Below are 20,091 nucleotides of genomic sequence, written 5' to 3'. Positions count from 1 at the left end.
TTGATTATTACATTATGAAGTGGTAAAAAAAAAAAATCATGAATAGTGTAATAACTTTAACCAATTACATTTGAGTCATTTAGCAACGCTCTTATCCAGAGAGACTTACAGTTAGTGAGTGCATACTTATGTTATGTAAAAAAATATATACTGGCCCCCCGTGGGAATCGAACCCACAACCCAGGCGTTGCAAGCGCCATGCTCTACCAACTGAGCTACACGGGGCCCAATAAAGTAACAACAACAACAAAAAACTAAATTCACTCTTTTTTATTTTTTCATGCAGATCAAGTGTCATGCTTCAGTAAAAGCTGACTACACACCAAACCACATTCCTGAATCCTTATTTTATCTATATATTACTAAGGGAATGTAACTGGACAGTTCATTAAACCAGCGGACTGATGTTGGAGGGCCCATATTCATTGTTCCCAGCAGAGATAAACGGCGAGATTCAGGCATTTGAATTCCCACACACTTAGATATTACAGATAATACAGTCCCAAAATGTTGTCACATCTACACAAGACCAGAGCATATGTAAAATAGAGCTGTGAAGGCAACTTTCTATTAAAAGGTTTCTTGTACTGGTTGACCTGAAAAAGAAAAGGTGTAACACTTCCATATGTGAGGCTCATAAGAGGACTGTAAAGGCAGATACATTAAAGTAGTGGAAAAGAACACTGATTTTGGCCTTGGGCCGATGGGTTAAGTGTGAGTGAGTGAGTGAGTGAATCAGTCAGTCAGTCAGTCTGTTAGTGAGCCCCTCCCCCTGCAAGTCTGTTGTGGCAATAGATGCACATACTAAGTGTTACTCAAGTGTCTGACACTTAATATGCATGCCATTACATACAGAGAGGGATTTTCGGTTGTTATTACATTATTGGTTGAAGTCATTACACTTTTGATGAAAAAAATGTTACATAATCAACGCATAATGTAATAACTAACTGTAGTAACTATTACATTATGCTCAAAAATGTTATTACGTTATGCGTTCAGCATATTTATGACACATTATTGGCAATTTATTACATTATCAGCATTTATAAAATGTTAAATGCAAGAGTTAATACATTATTAGCAGATATTACATTATTGGCCGTTGTTACATTATCAGTTGCTACAGACCTCCTTATAGTTTTCAAGGAAACGAGATGATGTATTCCATCCTGATTATGCATGCCAGTGTTTTTGACGAGCACTTGCACTGTCTCTATCACACTCTAGCCCGCAAGGTGGTGGTAATGCTTCTTAACGTTGGTTTGCACACCGCCATTAAAATGAAGAAGAAAAAGAAGATGGCCTTAAAAGGTTTTACACAGAGTTGGAAAATATTAAATTATGACTTATTTAATTATCTATAATAAAATTCCCCTAAATTGTTGCTCAAATACACACATTTAATTGATAAATGTATAAAAAGTACACAAAATATCTAGTAACTTTTACAATGGAATATGAATCAGATATGATCCGTCACAAGAAACCCCGGGAATGTCTTTATCTTCCCTCCCCCCACGTGTGTACAGCGGTCTCGGGTGGAATGTTTGTTGATGTACAGCTATAAGTAGAAACGTATCAAAATTACTGTTCTAATATATATTTATCGGAGTAATGTTGAAATCAAAAACTTTCGTAAAGAAAACCCGATCAGGCGGGATTATGAAAATAGTGCGTGAGCACTACCTGCGAGACGATATTTGGTGCGGAAGTGAAGTTTGTACTGAATGCAATCAAGAAGAGTCTGTGTTGCAGAAAGACGCTTGCATTGAAAGCAACTTGTGTTCTTTCCCCCACTATCTGCTCCCAGACACAAATGTTGTGTTGAGCCAGGTAAGTTACTGTGCAATAATGTCTAACGTAAACATTTTATTATTTATTTTATTATTGTTATTAACAAATCAATACAAAAAGTACATGTCTAACGTAAACGCTAGCTAGCTATGCCAACCGCATCACTACAGTTTAGATGTCTGACACGCCTCTCTAGTGAAAGTGTGAACCACACTTATCTAGCTCAGGGTTTCCCAAACTCGATCCTTTCAGGTGTCACATTCTACCTTGCTGAATCAATATCAATGTCCCTTTAATGTCTGTAGATTGATATCCTGGAGGATCCCTTGATCAAGAACGTGATCATTCTGCAGACTGTACTCCAAGAGGTCCGCCACAGGAGCGCTCCCATCTACAAGCGATTGAAAGACATCCTTCATGACAAGGAAAAACGCTTTTACACTTTCACTAACGAACATCACAGGTAGAAAATAAATATGAGTTTAGCCTAGATAAGTGACTAGCTGTCATTTATGTTTTGTAGTGATTTAAGGGGGTGCAGCCTAACTTGGTTTTGGGGTTATCCCACCACTGACACCAATGTAGCAATTGACTGCGATAAGTTGGAGCAAGACTAAAGGCGTCTGCATGCTACCCAGCCGAGAGTTTGTGCATATATTATGACAACATTTTTGTTTGTTTTTGTTTGTTTTGGACTTTGGCAAGGGTTTTCTAAGCTGTTCGGGCACACATTTATTTTCTCGAAGCAAGCCAAAGGCTACGCCCCCCTCATTGCTGATTGGTTAACAGTAGGGATTCTTCAATGAAGTGCCTGTTGTCATTCAACGAGAGACAACTCGTCCTCATGCTAAGTTTTTCACTTGAGAAATACTGCACCAAATATCCTAATCAGATACAAAAGTGCGCAACTAAGATCTAGGCAAAAACGTCAAACAGATTTCTTTAGTTATTAGATTAATTCTGACTATTTTGAGGAAGTGTTGACTGGCTACGGCGTCTCAAAGTGGACAAACAGTACTAGTGGCGCTTTTTATCCTTGTTTTTCAAGCGAAGGTCTTTTTAAGTATGCGAGCACACTCGTTCTGCTAACCGAGCTCGGCTAGGCGCCAGCCGAACTGAAGCATGCTGACGCCTTAACTGTCCATCGCATTTGTGACTGATCAATGCTTTTCAAAGCCATGTATGGTTGTATTCTTCTGTTACAGAGAAACGTATATAGAGAGAGAGCAGGGGGAAAGCGCCAACGATCGTAATGACAGAGCCATCCGCGTATCTACAAAGTGGTACAGTGATCACCTGAAAAACACCCCCACGGACGAGGGGTTAAAGGTTGTTCTGCTGACCAATGACCGGGGCAACAAGGAGAAAGCAGAGAAGTCCGGCCTGCTCACATACAGATGTAAGAAACAGCACACCTCTGTTACCTCAATACACCAAGATGAAACCACTGTTCTTGTATTTAATATCACAATATCTGTTACCTCAATACACCAAGATGAGACCACTGTTCTTGTCTTTAACCTTAATCACAAGGTCACAGTACTACATGTGTTAAACATGTCTACTACATGTTGACTTTAGAAGAGACCATCTTCATCCATCCTCTGTTCCACACAGGTGAGGAGTACGTCAAGAGTCTGATAGCCAACCCTGAGCTGGTGGATCGACTGGCGTTGACCAACGATGACAAGGTAACTAATATCTGCAGCAATATCACATTTACACAAATGTACTTTCTACAGCAGCCATTTAGATTCATAAAGAAAGTTAGATCTGCGTATTCATAGAGAAAGTTAGATCTGCATATTCATAGAGAAAGTTAGATCTGCATATTCATAGAGAAAGTTAGATCCGCATATTCATAGATAAAGTTAGATCTGCGTATTCATAGAGAAAGTTAGATCTGCGTATTCATAGAGAAAGTTAGATCTGCGTATTCATAGAGAAAGTTAGATCTGCATATTCATGGTTATTCATTTAATTGATCCCGTTCACCCCCCCCCCCCCCAGAATGAGATCACCAGCAGCAGGGTGATGTTCCCGGAGCACCTGCCCCTGTCTAGGATCCAGTCTGGGATTAAGAGTGGAACCTTCCAACAGGGAACGTTCCGGGCTAGCAGAGACAACTACCTGGAGGCTACTGTGTTCGTCCACAGAGAAGGAGATGACAGTACAGAGGTCAGTGCTCCTGAAGCATAGCTCATGTTATTGTGTGGATTCTGGGCTTGCAACCTGCCATAGAATTATGGAACATTCTTGAAGTCCTCCAAGAGTTGCTGAATATTTCCTAATCTTTAGTTAACTCCTCTGTTCATGTACATTGTTTGGAAAGCGAGTTATCAACAGTATTATTTTGTAGAGTGGAGAATGTTTTGATGCTGTTCTGAGTGCCAGCTGGTGAGATGGGGATGAGTGATTGATTGGATGGGAAATGTAAACAAAGCAGCGTGGGTTACCATGGTAACACTTCCTCTTCCTGTCCCGCCCCTCAGGTTCTGATCCAAGGCCTACAGAACTTGAACAGGGCTGTCCATCAGGATGTGGTTGCTGTGGAGATCCTGCCTCTGAACCAATGGGTGGCTCCGTCCTCTGTGGTGCTGCAGGACGAGGGGCCCAAGGAGGATGATGTCACAGAGGAGGAGGAGGCAGAGTTGAAGAGGGGTCTGTCTGGGTCGGAGTCACGGAAACCCACAGGCAGAGTGGTGGGCATCATCAAGAGGAACTGGAGACCCTTCTGTGGCATGCTCTTCCTGTCCCAAATCAAAGAGGTAACTAGCCTAACTAACGTCACCTCACTCTGCTCTGTCAATCAGTAAATCAAACAAATCCTTCAGAAATCGTACATGAGTATTTCTTCATATAGATGCATATACCACCATGCTTTGGTTTCTCTTGTGATTATTTGTTGTCTGTGGTACTTGTTTTGTGCTAACGAATGTGGAGAAGACCAAAGATATCTCATAGTTAGTGGTCTCTTATACCCCTTCCTCCTTCCCAGGCGACCCGTCACCTCTTCACCCCAGCTGACCGTTGTATCCCCAGGATCCGCATCGAGACCCGCCAGGCGGCCACGTTGGCAGGACAGAGGATCATGGTGGCTATCGACGGCTGGCCCAAGCACTCCAGATACCCCAATGTACGTGTCTGTCCCAGGTGCTCTTTATTGCAGTTGGGCGGCTCAGATTATCGGATATCATAATCGGTTATCCGTGCCTGGAGAAGTGTATGGTGTACATGAGATGTGCAGCGCGACTGCAGTAAAGAGGACCTGGAACGCACCTCAGTCAGAGTCAAACACTTATCTCTCTTTCTCTCACTGAGGGACTAGCAGAGACGAGACACCATTCTCTCCTCACCCTCCCTCCCTCTCTCCTTCTCTCAGGGTCATTTTGTTCGTAGCCTGGGCAGTGCAGGGGACAAGGAGACAGAGACGGAGGTTCTACTGCTGGAGCATGATGTCCCACACCAGGACTTCTCACAGGCCGTCCTCAGTTTCCTCCCCAAGATGCCCTGGAACATCACAGAGGAGGTAACTGCACCGCACAGGGGTCCTGTTATGGTGGCCATTTTGTGTCAAGACATATATCAATGGTTGTTAGCTGGTGGCTACGTTGTTGTAGCTATACCAATCAACAATTTGGTAACACTACTTAAAGCCTGTTGGTATAATGCATTATGGCGTGGTTATAATACGTTATAAAGGCTCATAACATGCTTATAACGGGTAATAATGCATCCCTAAACCTTATTTCCCCTTCTCTCAGGACATGGCTGTGAGAGAGGACCTGAGGAACCTGACAGTCTGCAGTGTGGATCCTCCTGGCTGTACTGACATAGATGATGCTCTGCACTGTAGAGACCTGGCCAATGGGAACCAAGAGGTAGGACCCTGCTGGACTAACACACACTTTACCACAACGTTTTATTTGATGGATGAATGTTTGGATGAGGTAACATAATCCATTTTGGATGAGGTAACACAATCAATTGAGTTGGTAATATGATCGAACAGAATTTAAAGTTGAGAAGTCATCATGCGTGTTTCTTTTTGGGTTGAAGGTTGGTGTCCACATTGCTGATGTGAGCCACTTCATACGGCCAGGCAACACCATGGACCTAGAGGCAGCTAACAGAGGGACTACAGTCTACCTGACAGGAAGGGTAGGAGCCCACCTGGCCACCTGTACCATCACATAGGAACCTTGATGAACCCTAGGAGCCCACCTGTCCACCTGTACCATCACATAGGAACCTTGATGAACCCTAGCTAGCTCTTTTGGTGCATCTTAAATGGCACCCTATTCCCTATATAGTGCACTACTTTTGACCAGAGCCCGGTAAAGTAGTCATATAGGGAATAGGGTGCCATTTCAGAAATACCTGAGTCTTTTGTTGTTAACACAGCTGATTGTCTTCCACAGAGGATCGACATGGTTCCTGAACTGCTGAGCTCTAACCTGTGTTCCCTACGGTCCAATGTGGAGAGGTCAGTACTGTAATACCTCTTTAAGACAGACGGTATCATACTTGCTTTTTTTGTCATCCTTCAACAACAAAAAAGTATATTTGTTTATTTTTAAAGCCATTAGTGATGTTCGTGGTCTCCTCTCTGTAGGCTGGCCTTCTCTTGTATATGGGAGATCAACGACAAGGCTGAGATAGTTAAGACCAGATTCACTAAAAGTGTCATCAACTCCAAGGTAGGGGGAGAGTAAACTCATGCATTTGACAATGTAAGAGTTGTGATTGAGACAACGTAAGACTTACAATTTCCCCTCAGGGATCAATAAAGTTGATTGAATTAAATGATTATTCTTCCTCCAGGCCTCCCTGACGTACGCTGAGGCCCAGATGAGGATTGATGACACCAACATGAATGATGACACCACCAAGAGCTTACGAGGCCTGAACAGACTAGCCAAGATCCTGAAGAAACAGAGGATAGAGAAAGGGTAAGAGGTTACGAGGCCTGAACAGACTAGCCAGGATCCTGAAGAGACAGAGGATAGAGAAAGGGTAAGAGGTTATGAGGCCTGAACAGACTAGCCAAGATCCTGAAGAAACAGAGGATAGAGAAAGGGTAAGAGGTTACGAGGCCTGAACAGACTAGCCAGGATCCTGAAGAGACAGAGGATAGAGAAAGGGTAAGAGGTTACGAGGCCTGAACAGACTAGCCAAGATCCTGAAGAAACAGAGGATAGAGAAAGGGTAAGAGGTTACAAGGCCTGAACAGACTAGCCAGGATCCTGAAGAGACAGAGGATAGAGAAAGGGTAAGAGGTTACAAGGCCTGAACAGACTAGCCAGGATCCTGAAGAGACAGAGGATAGAGAAAGGGTAAGAGGTTATGAGGCCTGAACAGACTAGCCAGGATCCTGAAGAGACAGAGGATAGAGAAAGGGTAAGAGGTTACGAGGCCTGAACAGACTAGCCAGGATCCTGAAGAGACAGAGGATAGAGAAAGGGTAAGAGGTTACGAGGCCTGAACAGACTAGCCAGGATCCTGAAGAGACGGAGGATAGAGAAATGGTAAGAGGTTACGAGGCCTGAACAGACTAGCCAGGATCCTGAAGAGACAGAGGATAGAGAAATGGTAAGAGGTTACGAGGCCTGAACAGACTAGCCAGGATCCTGAAGAAACAGAGGATAGAGAAAGGTAAGAGGTTATGAGGCCTGAACAGACTAGCCAGGATCCTGAAGAAACAGAGGATAGAGAAATGGTAAGAGGTTACGAGGCCTGAACAGACTAGCCAGGATCCTGAAGAGACCAAGGATAAGCGGTTACGACTAGTCAGGACCCTGAAGAGGCAGAGGATAGAGAAAGGGTAAGGTAAGAGATTACGAGGCCTGAACAGACTAGCCAGGACCCTGAAGAGGCAGAGGATAGAGAAAGGGTAAGGTAAGAGATTACGAGGCCTGAACAGACTAGCCAGGACCCTGAAGAGGCAGAGGATAGAGAAAGGGTAAGGTAAGAGATTACGAGGCCTGAACAGACTAGCCAGGACCCTGAAGAGGCAGAGGATAGAGAAAGGGTAAGGTAAGAGATTACGAGGCCTGAACAGACTAGCCAGGACCCTGAAGAGACAGAGGATAGAGAAAGGGTATGTGACTATGTGATGTCTGTAGTTGATAACCTTTCCCCCAACTGTTGAAAGAGATGGATCGTTAGAACTGTGGCAGATTGATGTATTCCAAAAGTGATTAGTTGGTTGATGGATTGATTGTTTATTGATCTCGTTGCTAGTCTCATTAATCTATATGTTTACTCTGTTTGGAATGTATAAATACATGTCTTTAGGTGCTCTAACTCTAACGTGGTGGTTTCTGTTCTGTGTTTCAGTGCGTTGACTCTCTCCTCGCCCGAGGTTCGCTTCCACATCGACAGTGAGACTCACGACCCCATAGACCTACAGACCAAGGAGCTCAAGTACGTTGTTAGGCTTTTAGAATATAGAATTTAAAATACGGTTCTATTCATGGTGCTTGAAACTGTGCTGTCGTTTTGACCCTGACTAAAGGGGTTTAAACTTCAACAAGTTCAACTGAATTTACATGAATATTGTCAAGCTTTTGTGGCCTGTCAAAGCATCATTCTGTTTCCAGTTTTACATTGTCACTTGGTCATAAAACCCAGCAGTAGATCTGTGCCTCTGCTCATAGACTTAACTTGATGTCCACGCTGTATCGGTGTGTTCAAATTCAAATAACTTTATTGTTCCCCAGGGAGACCAACTCGATGGTGGAGGAGTTCATGTTGCTGGCCAACATCTCAGTAGCTCAGAAGATTTATGATGAGTTCTCAGAGTGTGCTCTTCTCAGGAAGCACCCCGCCCCTCCTCCATCTAACTATGACATCCTCAACAAGGCTGCCAAGTCTAAGGTACACCTATATATTCAGACTGACCAGACAACATCTAAAACAAGTCTAAGGTACATCTATATATTCAGACTGACTAGACAACATCTAAAACAAGTCTAAGGTACATCTATATATTCAGACTGACCAGACAACATCTAAAACAAGTCTAAGGTACATCTATATATTCAGACTGACTAGACAACATCTAAAACAAGTCTAAGGTACATCTATATATTCAGACTGACCAGACAACATCTAAAACAAGTCTAAGGTACATCTATATATTCAGACTGACCAGACAACATCTAAAACAAGTCTAAGGTACATCTATATATTCAGACTGACCAGACAACATCTAAAACAAGTCTAAGGTACATCTATATATTCAGACTGACCAGACAACATCTAAAACAAGTCTAAGGTACATCTATATATTCAGACTGACCAGACAACATCTAAAACAAGTCTAAGGTACATCTATATATTCAGACTGACCAGACAACATCTAAAACAAGTCTAAGGTACATCTATATATTCAGACTGACCAGACAACATCTAAAACAAGTCTAAGGTACATCTATATATTCAGACTGACCAGACAACATCTAAAACAAGTCTAAGGTACATCTATAGACCAAACAGCTAGCTAAAACAGTTTTAATAAGACTGTTCCTATCTGGGTCGAAGGACCAACAATAAAAAGGACTGACATGTTGTCCCCCCCCCCCCATTTCCCTATTATCCCAGTTTCTGACATGGATGTAATGTAGCCCTAACATTGTCCCCCCCCCCGACATGGATGTAATGTAGCCCTAACATTGTCCCCCCCCCCGACATGGATGTAATGTAGCCCTAACATTGTCCCCCCCTGACATGGATGTAATGTAGCCCTAACATTGTCCCCCCCCCCAACATGGATGTAATGTAGCCCCAACATTGCCCCCCCCAACATGGATGTAATGTAGCCCTAACATTGTCCCCCCCCCTGACATGGATGTAATGTAGCCCTAACATTGTCCCCCCCCAACATGGATGTAATGTAGCCCCAACATTGCCCCCCCTGACATGGATGTAATGTAGCCCTAACATTGTCCCCCCCCCTGACATGGATGTAATGTAGCCCTAACATTGTCCCCCCCCCCCCCCCCAACATGGATGTAATGTAGCCCTAACATTGTCCCCCCCCAACATGGATGTAATGTAGCCCCAACATTGCCCCCCCTGACATGGATGTAATGTAGCCCTAACATTGTCCCCCCCCCTGACATGGATGTAATGTAGCCCTAACATTGTCCCCCCCCCCCCCCCAACATGGATGTAATGTAGCCCTAACATTGCCCCCCCCCAACATGGATGTAATGTAGCCCTAACATTGTCCCCCCCCTGACATGGATGTAATGTAGCCCTAACATTGTCCCCCCCTGACATGGATGTAATGTAGCCCTAACATTGTCCCCCCCCAACATGGATGTAATGTAGCCCTAACATTGTCCCCCCCCTGACGTGGATGTAATGTAGCCCTAACATTGTCCCCCCCCAACATGGATGTAATGTAGCCCTAACATTGTCCCCCCCCTGACGTGGATGTAATGTAGCCCTAACATTGTCCCCCCCCAACATGGATGTAATGTAGCCCTAACATTGTCCCCCCCCTGACGTGGATGTAATGTAGCCCTAACATTGCCCCCCCCCAACATGGATGTAATGTAGCCCTAACATTGTCCCCCCCCTGACGTGGATGTAATGTAGCCCTAACATTGTCCCCCCCCCCAACATGGATGTAATGTAGCCCTAACATTGTTCCCCCCCTGACATGGATGTAATGTAGCCCTAACATTGTCCCCCCCCTGACGTGGATGTAATGTAGCCCTAACATTGTCCCCCCCCTGACATGGATGTAATGTAGCCCTAACATTGCCCCCCCCCAACATGGATGTAATGTAGCCCTAACATTGCCCCCCCCCCCCCCAACATGGATGTAATGTAGCCCTAACATTGTCCCCCCCTGACATGGATGTAATGTAGCCCTAACATTGCCCCCCCCTGACATGGATGTAATGTAGCCCCAACATTGCCCCCCCCTGACATGGATGTAATGTAGCCCTAACATTGTTCCCCCCCTGACATGGATGTAATGTAGCCCTAACATTGTCCCCCCCCCCCCGACATGGATGTAATGTAGCCCTAACATTGTCCCCCCCCTGACGTGGATGTAATGTAGCCCTAACATTGTCCCCCCCCTGACATGGATGTAATGTAGCCCTAACATTGTCCCCCCCCCCAACATGGATGTAATGTAGCCCCAACATTGTCCCCCCCTGACATGGATGTAATGTAGCCCTAACATTGTCCCCCCCCTGACGTGGATGTAATGTAGCCCTAACATTGTCCCCCCCCTGACATGGATGTAATGTAGCCCTAACATTGTCCCCCCCCCCAACATGGATGTAATGTAGCCCCAACATTGTCCCCCCCCTGACATGGATGTAATGTAGCCCTAACATTGTCCCCCCCCGACATGGATGTAATGTAGCCCTAACATTGTCCCCCCCCTGACGTGGATGTAATGTAGCCCTAACATTGTCCCCCCCCTGACGTGGATGTAATGTAGCCCTAACATTGTCCCCCCCCTGACGTGGATGTAATGTAGCCCTAACATTGTCCCCCCCCCAACATGGATGTAATGTAGCCCTAACATTGTCCCCCCCCCCAACATGGATGTAATGTAGCCCCAACATTGTCCCCCCCCCCGACATGGATGTAATGTAGCCCTAACATTGTCCCCCCCCCCTGACATGGATGTAATGTAGCCCTAACATTGTCCCCCCCCCCCTGACATGGATGTAATGTGACCCTGACATCATCTCCCTCCTCCCCCCAGGACTTGGTGATCCACACGGACTCGGCCAAGGCTCTAGCTGACTCTCTGGACGCGGCCCAGGTGGACGGCTTCCCTTACTTCAACACATTGCTGCGTATCCTAGCAACACGATGCATGATGCAGGCTGTGTACTTCTGCTCCGGGATGGACAGTGACTTCCACCACTATGGACTGGCCTCTCCCATCTACACCCACTTCACATCACCTATCAGACGGTGAGAACACACACTTTACCTCGCCCTCCTGTCTGGTCCACACACCCCCTCTACTCCTTTCTCCTGACTGGTCCACACACCCCCTCTACTCCTTTCTCCTGACTGGTCCACACACCCCCTCTACTCCTTTCTCCTGTCTGGTCCACACCCCCTCTACTCCTTTCTCCTGACTGGTCCACACACCCCCTCTACTCCTTTCTCCTGACTGGTCCACACACCCCCTCTACTCCTTTCTCCTGGCTGGTCCACACCCCCTCTACTCCTTTCTCCTGACTGGTCCACACACCCCCTCTACTCCTTTCTCCTGTCTGGTCCACACCCCCTCTACTCCTTTCTCCTGTCTGGTCCACACCCCCTCTACTCCTTTCTTCTGTCTGGTCCACACACCCCCTCTACTCCTTTCTCCTGGCTGGTCCACACACCCCCTCTACTCCTTTCTCCTGGCTGGTCCACACCCCCCCCTCTACTCCTTTCTTCTGGCTGGTCCACACCCCCCCCTCTACTCCTTTCTTCTGGCTGGTCCACACACCCCCTCTACTCCTTTCTGGTCCACACACCCCCTCTACTCCTTTCTCCTGTCTGGTCCACACACCCCCTCTGCTCCTTTCTTCTGGCTGGTCCACACACCCCCTCTACTCCTTTCTGGTCCACACACCCCCTCTACTCCTTTCTCCTGTCTGGTCCACACACCCCCTCTACTCCTTTCTGGTCCACACACCCCCTCTACTCCTTTCTCCTGTCTGGTCCACACACCCCCTCTACTCCTTTCTGGTCCACACACCCCCTCTACTCCTTTCTCCTGGCTGGTCCACACACCCCTCTACTCCTTTCTCCTGTCTGGTCCACACCCCCTCTACTCCTTTCTCCTGTCTGGTCCACACACCCCCTCTACTCCTTTCTCCTGTCTGGTCCACACACCCCCTCTACTCCTTTCTCCTGTCTGTTTCTGATGTTATTGTAACCTCTACAGATACTCTGACATCATAGTGCATCGGCTGCTGGCTGTAGCCATCGGAGCAGACAGCACCTACCCAGACCTGATGGACAAACACAAGCAGTCTGCCCTCTGCAACAACCTCAACTACAGACACAAGATGGCCCAGTACGCACAGAGAGCCTCTGTAGCCTTCCACACACAGGTACTGGACTGACCTAACACACTAACCTGTTAGAGCGACTAGCCTTCCACACACAGGTACTGGACTGACCTAACACACTAACCTGTTAGAGCGACTAGCCTTCCACACACAGGTACTGGACTGACCTAACACACTAACCTGTTAGAGCAACTAGCCTTCCACACACAGGTACTGGACTGACCTAACACACTAATCTGTTAGAGCGACTAGCCTTCCACACACAGGTACTGGACTGACCTAACACACTAACCTGTTAGAGCAACTAGCCTTCCGCACACAGGTACTGGACTGACCTAACACACTAACCTGTTAGAGCAACTAGCCTTCCACACACAGGTACTGGACTGACCTGACACACTAACCTGTTAGAGCGACTAGCCTTCCACACACAGGTACTGGACTGACCTAACACACTAACCTGTTAGAGCGACTAGCCTTCCACACACAGGTACTGGACTGACCTAACACACTAACCTGTTAGAGCAACTAGCCTTCCACACACAGGTACTGGACTGACCTAACACACTAACCTGTTAGAGCAACTAGCCTTCCACACACAGGTACTGGACTGACCTAACACACTAACCTGTTAGAGCAACTAGCCTTCCACACACAGGTACTGGACTGACCTAACACACTAACCTGTTAGAGCAACTAGCCTTCCACACACAGGTACTGGACTGACCTAACACACTAACCTGTTAGAGCAACTAGCCTTCCACACACAGGTACTGGACTGACCTAACACACTAACCTGTTAGAGCGACTAGCCTTCCACACACAGGTACTGGACTGACCTAACACACTAACCTGTTAGAGCGACTAGCCTTCCACACACAGGTACTGGACTGACCTAACACAAACTATTTAACCAGGAAGTCCCGATGAAGACGAGAGACCCATTTTACAAAGGAGACCTGGGTCACATTCATTAGCGCACTGTAGCAAAATGCTTTGCAAAGGAAATCGAAAACTAGCATTTCTTACTGGTCATTTGTGGGTAGTCCCTCCCGGTGTCCGTCAGTTTGATGATGATTGAATAAGACCATGGCCTAGATGGCAGATGTGCTACTGAGTCTGAGGAGCTTGTGGACTGTAGTGATAATGGATCCTTTCCTCCAGCTGTTCTTCAAGAGCAGAGGCATCCTGAACGAGGAGGGATTCATCCTGTTTGTGAGGAAGAACGCCATCATCGTCCTCATCCCTAAGTTTGGTCTGGAGGGAACAGTGTTCTTCGAGAACAAAGACAAACCCAGCCCCAAACTGATCTTCAACGAAGAGGTACCCTCGCTGTGTGTCAGAGAGAAAATGGAAAGGAATTTTCTTGTGTATGCCTGAACTGTAACTCTGTGTGTGTGTGTGTGTGTGTGTGTGTGCGCACAGGCTCCTAGTCTGACGGTGGAGGGTCACTCCTTCAACATGTTTGACAAGGTCAAAGTGACCATCAGTCTGGACGCGTCCAACGTCCAGCACCAGAAGATCAGGATGTCCCTGGTCGAACCTGTGGTATGTTTGTGTTGTTTTGAACTTACTTTAGGTCCCAGTCAGTTTCAGAGATCCTGGGGAATCTAGATGTCATACTATGGTGGTCATTTCCATGGAGTTATGAACTCAAAACTATGTCCAGGTAACAGGATGTGTCAGATGCTGTAAAATAGCCTTCTAATGTCATGTCAATCACTCATTTCAGCTACTGGTTGGACATGTAACTAATATTGTTGTTGTGTTCTAGATCTCTGGAGTGAGTGTTGCGCCGTCTGAGCCCAAACCAGAGGCCAAGAGAGCTAAACTGGACCGCTGACTAACGCCATCCTCAGAATGAAACCTTTCTCTTAGCTCAGTTTAGAGTTATTTTAAAATGTTTAGCTTTTTTTCTACATGAAAAGCACAGAACATCCTGTGGTTAAATATGGTTATGATTTTAAAACCTTCAGTCATAGAAACATTCAGAAAACCTTTTTTCCCCCCTTGACCTATAGAACGTCAACCTTCCAGATGAATGTTATTGAGATGACAGTAACCTGTAGAATGGGGTGATGTACTGTGCCATGATTATAATGGATTTCTATTCCTGACCCATGGGGTTTGTATGGACTATTCTAGAGGGAGTGTTACCTTGTACAACTCCCAATAAATGTCTTGGTTTTAACCAATGGTCCTTTTCGCACCTCGTTGGCTCTGTTTCATGATTGGAGTAGATGCATTTAATTGAACTGTAGCCACGCCCAGACATGTAGCCACACCCAGACATCATGTTGCCAGGAAAACTGAAGAGTAGCCCAGTTGTACAACATTTAATGTGGCTCTGATCTAGTCAGAACTGTACATCCATTCAATAACACCATAAAACATGTCATTTCATCAGCTCTTCAGAAGGCAGATGGTGGCTGTTTAAAAAGGGGAGCTCTGCAGTTAGAAATATTTCTAACAATTTACAATAAAAAAAATCCTTTATCACATTTGCGAGGTAACTCAATTACAAATCACATCCCCGTAATTGTTTAACTGATCAAAAATCGAAAAATTATTAAAATAAATGCGAAATTCACAATCAACAAGAGTATAAATACATACAGTACATAACAACTGAACGTCAAGTTTCATCAGTCCCTTGTTCATGTCAACACTAAGTTATCCAAAATGGCACCCTTTTCTCTACATGATGAACTCTATAGGGACACACCTAAGTGAGCACGTTCCAACTCCATTAAGAGGGCTAGCTAGCGCCAATATGAATTCATTTCAAGGTTCATTTGTGCAAATTCAGCAGCGATTGATGGCATTTAAAGTTCTCACTTAGCCAGGGGTGTATTCAGTACACCGATTCTGTTGCAAAACGTTTAGTCTTGCTAAATGTTTTCCAACAAACGATTACTCCAAACAGAAAGCGTTACGCAACGGAAATGTGTTTCTATTGGACAAATTCAGGTAGGTCCCGTTCCGTTCCTAGAGTAAACTGTTTCCGTTGCAAACCGTTTTGCTACAGAACCCGACCAATGAATACACCCGACATGACTGCTTTAAATGTTGCAACAAACATATGGGATGACATCATCTTAGGCTTCAGCTGGGACGTTAAAGGTGGGTGGGGCTTCCTTGTCTTCTCCTCCAATCAGCTCACTCAATGGTGTTGAGGAAAAATAGTCTGGAAAACAAAAAAGTATTCATGTGTGTATGTGCAGAATGTGCGTCTTCATTGTACCACGTCAATCATGGCTTACCAGTGTGTGAACTCAAATAAATGAAATCCAGTCCAATTCTGGTGTCAGAGGAAAGCCCTGAAAATGGTCAAAGACTCCAGCCACCCAAGTCATTATCTCTGCTACCGCATGACAAGCGGTACCGGAGAGCCAAGTCTGGGACCAAAAGAGTCCTGAACAGCTTCTACCCCCCAGCCATAAGACTTCTGAACAGCTTCTACCCCCCAGCCATAAGACTGAACAGCTTCTACCCCCCCCAAGCCATAAGACTGCTGAACAGCTTTTACCCCCCCCCCCAGCCATAAGACTGAACAGCTTCTACCATACTATTTCCCTTTTAATTCTTTGCTGATTTTTCTTCCTTTGTAACTCTGCATTGTTGGGAAAGGGCTCGTAAGTAAGCATTTCACAGTAAAATCTACACCTCTTGTATTCGGCGCATGTGACAAATACAATTAGATTTGCACATATGGTGCTATTTGTAATTATGCACTTTGGTTTAGTGTGCTTTCTAAGTGTGTGTAGAGGTACTCCAGGTTTGGTGTGGGTTATGTTACCTCAGTCTTAGTGTGTCTAGTGTGGGTTATGTTACCTCAGTCTTAGTGTGTCTAGTGTGGGTGATGTTACCTCAGTCTTAGTGTGTGTCTAGTGTGGGTTATGTTACCTCAGTCTTAGTGTGTCTAATGTTACCTCAGTCTTAGTGTGTCTAGTGTGGGTTATGTTACCTCAGTCTTAGTGTGTGTCTAGTGTGGGTTATGTTACCTCAGTCTTAGTGTGTCTAGTGTGGGTTATGTTACCTCAGTCTTAGTGTGTCTAGTGTGGGTTATGTTACCTCAGTCTTAGTGTGTCTAGTGTGGGTTATGTTACCTCAGTCTTAGTGTGTCTAGTGTGGGTTATGTTACCTCAGTCTTAGTGTGTGTCATGTTACCTCAGTCTTAGTGTGTGTCTAGTGTGGGTTATGTTACCTCAGTGTGTCTAGTGTGGGTTATGTTACCTTAGTGTGTCTAGTGTGGGTTATGTTACCTTAGTGTGTCTAGTGTGGGTTATGTTACCTTAGTGTGTCTAGTGTGGGTTATGTTACCTCAGTCTTAGTGTGTGTCTAGTGTGGGTTATGTTACCTCAGTCTTAGTGTGTGTCTAGTGTGGGTTATGTTACCTTAGTGTGTCTAGTGTGGGTTATGTTACCTTAATGTGTCTAGTGTGGGTTATGTTACCTTAGTGTGTCTAGTGTGGGTTATGTTACCTCAGTATGTCTAGTGTGGGTTATGTTACCTCAGTGTGTCTAGTGTGGGTTATGTTACCTCAGTGTGTCTAGTGTGGGTTATGTTACCTCAGTGTGTCTAGTGTGGGTTATGTTACCTCAGTGTGTCTAGTGTGGGTTATGTTACCTTAGTGTGTGTCTAGTGTGGGTTATGTTACCTTAGTGTGTGTCTAGTGTGGGTTATGTTACCTTAGTGTGTGTCTAGTGTGGGTTATGTTACCTTAGTGTGTGTCTAGTGTGGGTTATGTTACCTTAGTGTGTGTCTAGTGTGGGTTATGTTACCTTAGTGTGTCTAGCGTGGGTTATGTTACCTTAGTGTGTCTAGTGTGGGTTATGTTACCTTAGTGTGTCTAGTGTGGGTTATGTTACCTCAGTCTTAGTGCGTCTAGTGTGGGTTATGTTACCTTAGTGTGTCTAGTGTGGGTTATGTTACCTTAGTGTGTCTAGTGTGGGTTATGTTACCTTAGTGTGTCTAGTGTGGGTTATGTTACCTCAGTCTTAGTGTGTCTAGTGTGGGTTATGTTACCTTAGTGTGTCTAGTGTGGGTTATGTTACCTCAGTCTTAGTGTGTCTAGCGTGGGTTATGTTACCTTAGTGTGTCTAGTGTGGGTTATGTTACCTCAGTCTTAGTGTGTCTAGTGTGGGTTATGTTACCTTAGTGTGTCTAGTGTGGGTTATGTTACCTCAGTCTTAGTGTGTCTAGTGTGGGTTATGTTACCTTAGTGTGTCTAGCGTGGGTTATGTTACCTTAGTGTGTCTAGTGTGGGTTATGTTACCTTAGTGTGTCTAGTGTGGGTTATGTTACCTCAGTCTTAGTGTGTCTAGTGTGGGTTATGTTACCTTAGTGTGTCTAGTGTGGGTTATGTTACCTCAGTCTTAGTGTGTCTAGCGTGGGTTATGTTACCTTAGTGTGTCTAGTGTGGGTTATGTTACCTCAGTCTTAGTGTGTCTAGCGTGGGTTATGTTACCTCAGTGTGTCTAGTGTGGGTTATGTTACCTTAGTGTGTCTAGTGTGGGTTATGTTACCTTAGTGTGTCTAGTGTGGGTTATGTTACCTCAGTGTGTCTAGTGTGGGTTATGCTACCTTAGTGTGTCTAGTGTGGGTTATGTTACCTTAGTGTGTCTAGTGTGGGTTATGTTACCTTAGTGTGTCTAGTGTGGGTTATATTACCTTAGTGTGTCTAGTGTGGGTTATGTTACCTCAGTCTTAGTGTGTCTAGTGTGGGTTATGTTACCTCAGTATTAGTGTGTGTCTAGTGTGGGTTATGTTACCTTAGTGTGTCTAGTGTGGGTTATGTTACCTCAGTGTGTCTAGTGTGGGTTATGTTACCTTAGTGTGTCTAGTGTGGGTTATGTTACCTTAGTGTGTCTAGTGTGGGTTATATTACCTTTGTGTCTAGTGTGGGTTATGTTACCTCAGTCTTAGTGTGTCTAGTGTGGGTTATGTTACCTCAGTCTTATTGTGTGTCTAGTGTGGGTTATGTTACCTTAGTGTGTGTCTAGTGTGGGTTATGTTACCTTAGTGTGTGTCTAGTGTGGGTTATGTTACCTTAGTGTGTGTCTAGTGTGGGTTATGTTACCTTAGTGTGTCTAGCGTGGGTTATGTTACCTTAGTGTGTCTAGTGTGGGTTATGTTACCTTAGTGTGTCTAGTGTGGGTTATGTTACCTCAGTCTTAGTGTGTCTAGTGTGGGTTATGTTACCTCAGTCTTAGTGTGTCTAGTGTGGGTTATGTTACCTCAGTGTGTCTAGTGTGGGTTATGTTACCTCAGTGTGTCTAGTGTGGGTTATGTTACCTCAGTGTGTCTAGTGTGGGTTATGTTACCTCAGTGTGTCTAGTGTGGGTTATGTTACCTCAGTGTGTCTAGTGTGGGTTATGTTACCTTAGTGTGTGTCTAGTGTGGGTTATGTTACCTTAGTGTGTGTCTAGTGTGGGTTATGTTACCTTAGTGTGTGTCTAGTGTGGGTTATGTTACCTTAGTGTGTGTCTAGTGTGGGTTATGTTACCTTAGTGTGTGTCTAGTGTGGGTTATGTTACCTTAGTGTGTGTCTAGTGTGGGTTATGTTACCTTAGTGTGTCTAGCGTGGGTTATGTTACCTTAGTGTGTCTAGTGTGGGTTATGTTACCTTAGTGTGTGTCTAGTGTGGGTTATGTTACCTTAGTGTGTGTCTAGTGTGGGTTATGTTACCTTAGTGTGTGTCTAGTGTGGGTTATGTTACCTTAGTGTGTGTCTAGTGTGGGTTATGTTACCTTAGTGTGTCTAGCGTGGGTTATGTTACCTTAGTGTGTCTAGTGTGGGTTATGTTAACTTAGTGTGTCTAGTGTGGGTTATGTTACCTTAGTGTGTCTAGTGTGGGTTATGTAAAATAGCCTTCTAATGTCATGTCAATCACTCATTTCAGCTACTGGTTGGACATGTAACTAATATTGTTGTTGTGTTCTAGATCTCTGGAGTGAGTGTTGCGCCGTCTGAGCCCGAACCAGAGGCCAAGAGAGCTAAACTGGACCGCTGACTAACGCCATCCTCAGAATGAAACCTTTCTCTTAGCTCAGTTTAGAGTTATTTTAAAATGTTTAGCTTTTTTTCTACATGAAAAGCACAGAACATCCTGTGGTTAAATATGGTTATGATTTTAAAACCTTCAGTCATAGAAACATTCAGAAAACCTTTTCCCCCCCCCTTGACCTATAGAACGTCAACCTTCCAGATGAATGTTATTGAGATGACAGTAACCTGTAGA

General features: G+C 45.0%; 1 protein-coding gene across 2 annotated transcripts; it reads left to right on the top strand.

The window, feature by feature from the left end:
* The first annotated feature begins 1,510 nt into the window (after positions 1-1,510).
* Positions 1,511-19,961, top strand: LOC311123459 (exosome complex exonuclease RRP44-like). Of its 2 annotated transcripts, none has more exons than XM_084197726.1 (20): positions 1,511-1,836; positions 2,103-2,260; positions 3,003-3,196; positions 3,415-3,488; positions 3,808-3,975; positions 4,290-4,565; positions 4,796-4,933; positions 5,180-5,326; positions 5,562-5,678; positions 5,857-5,958; positions 6,219-6,283; positions 6,413-6,497; positions 6,622-6,749; positions 8,137-8,223; positions 8,520-8,676; positions 11,537-11,751; positions 12,722-12,890; positions 14,013-14,171; positions 14,274-14,396; positions 14,623-15,054. In XM_084197726.1, the coding sequence occupies exons 1-20, from the start codon at positions 1,618-1,620 to the stop codon at positions 14,689-14,691; spliced, it is 2,850 nt and encodes a 949-aa protein (XP_084053852.1). In that variant the 5' UTR covers positions 1,511-1,617; the 3' UTR covers positions 14,692-15,054. The 2 variants fall into 2 exon arrangements, with proteins under 2 accessions (XP_084053852.1, XP_084053851.1); XM_084197725.1 differs by lacking the exon at positions 14,623-15,054 and adding an exon at positions 19,795-19,961 and having other exon boundaries at positions 1,536-1,836.
* The last annotated feature ends 130 nt before the right edge of the window (positions 19,962-20,091 follow it).

This window comes from Coregonus lavaretus (assembly GCF_964263955.1).
Source record: "Coregonus lavaretus genome assembly, contig: HAP1_SCAFFOLD_1820, whole genome shotgun sequence".
Taxonomy (NCBI): Eukaryota; Metazoa; Chordata; class Actinopteri; order Salmoniformes; family Salmonidae; genus Coregonus; species Coregonus lavaretus.
Note: the sequence above shows the minus strand (reverse complement) of the source record. Positions and strands in the feature narration are given on the sequence as shown.

Coding starts and splice junctions, on each gene's coding strand:
- LOC311123459 (XM_084197725.1), top strand. CDS start 1,618: ATGTTGAAATCAAAAACTTTCGTAAAGAAAACCCGATCAGGCGGGATT. Junction 3,489..3,807: donor CGTTGACCAACGATGACAAG/GTAACTAATATC, acceptor CCCCCCCCCCAG/AATGAGATCACCAGCAGCAG. Junction 11,752..12,721: donor TTCACATCACCTATCAGACG/GTGAGAACACAC, acceptor TAACCTCTACAG/ATACTCTGACATCATAGTGC.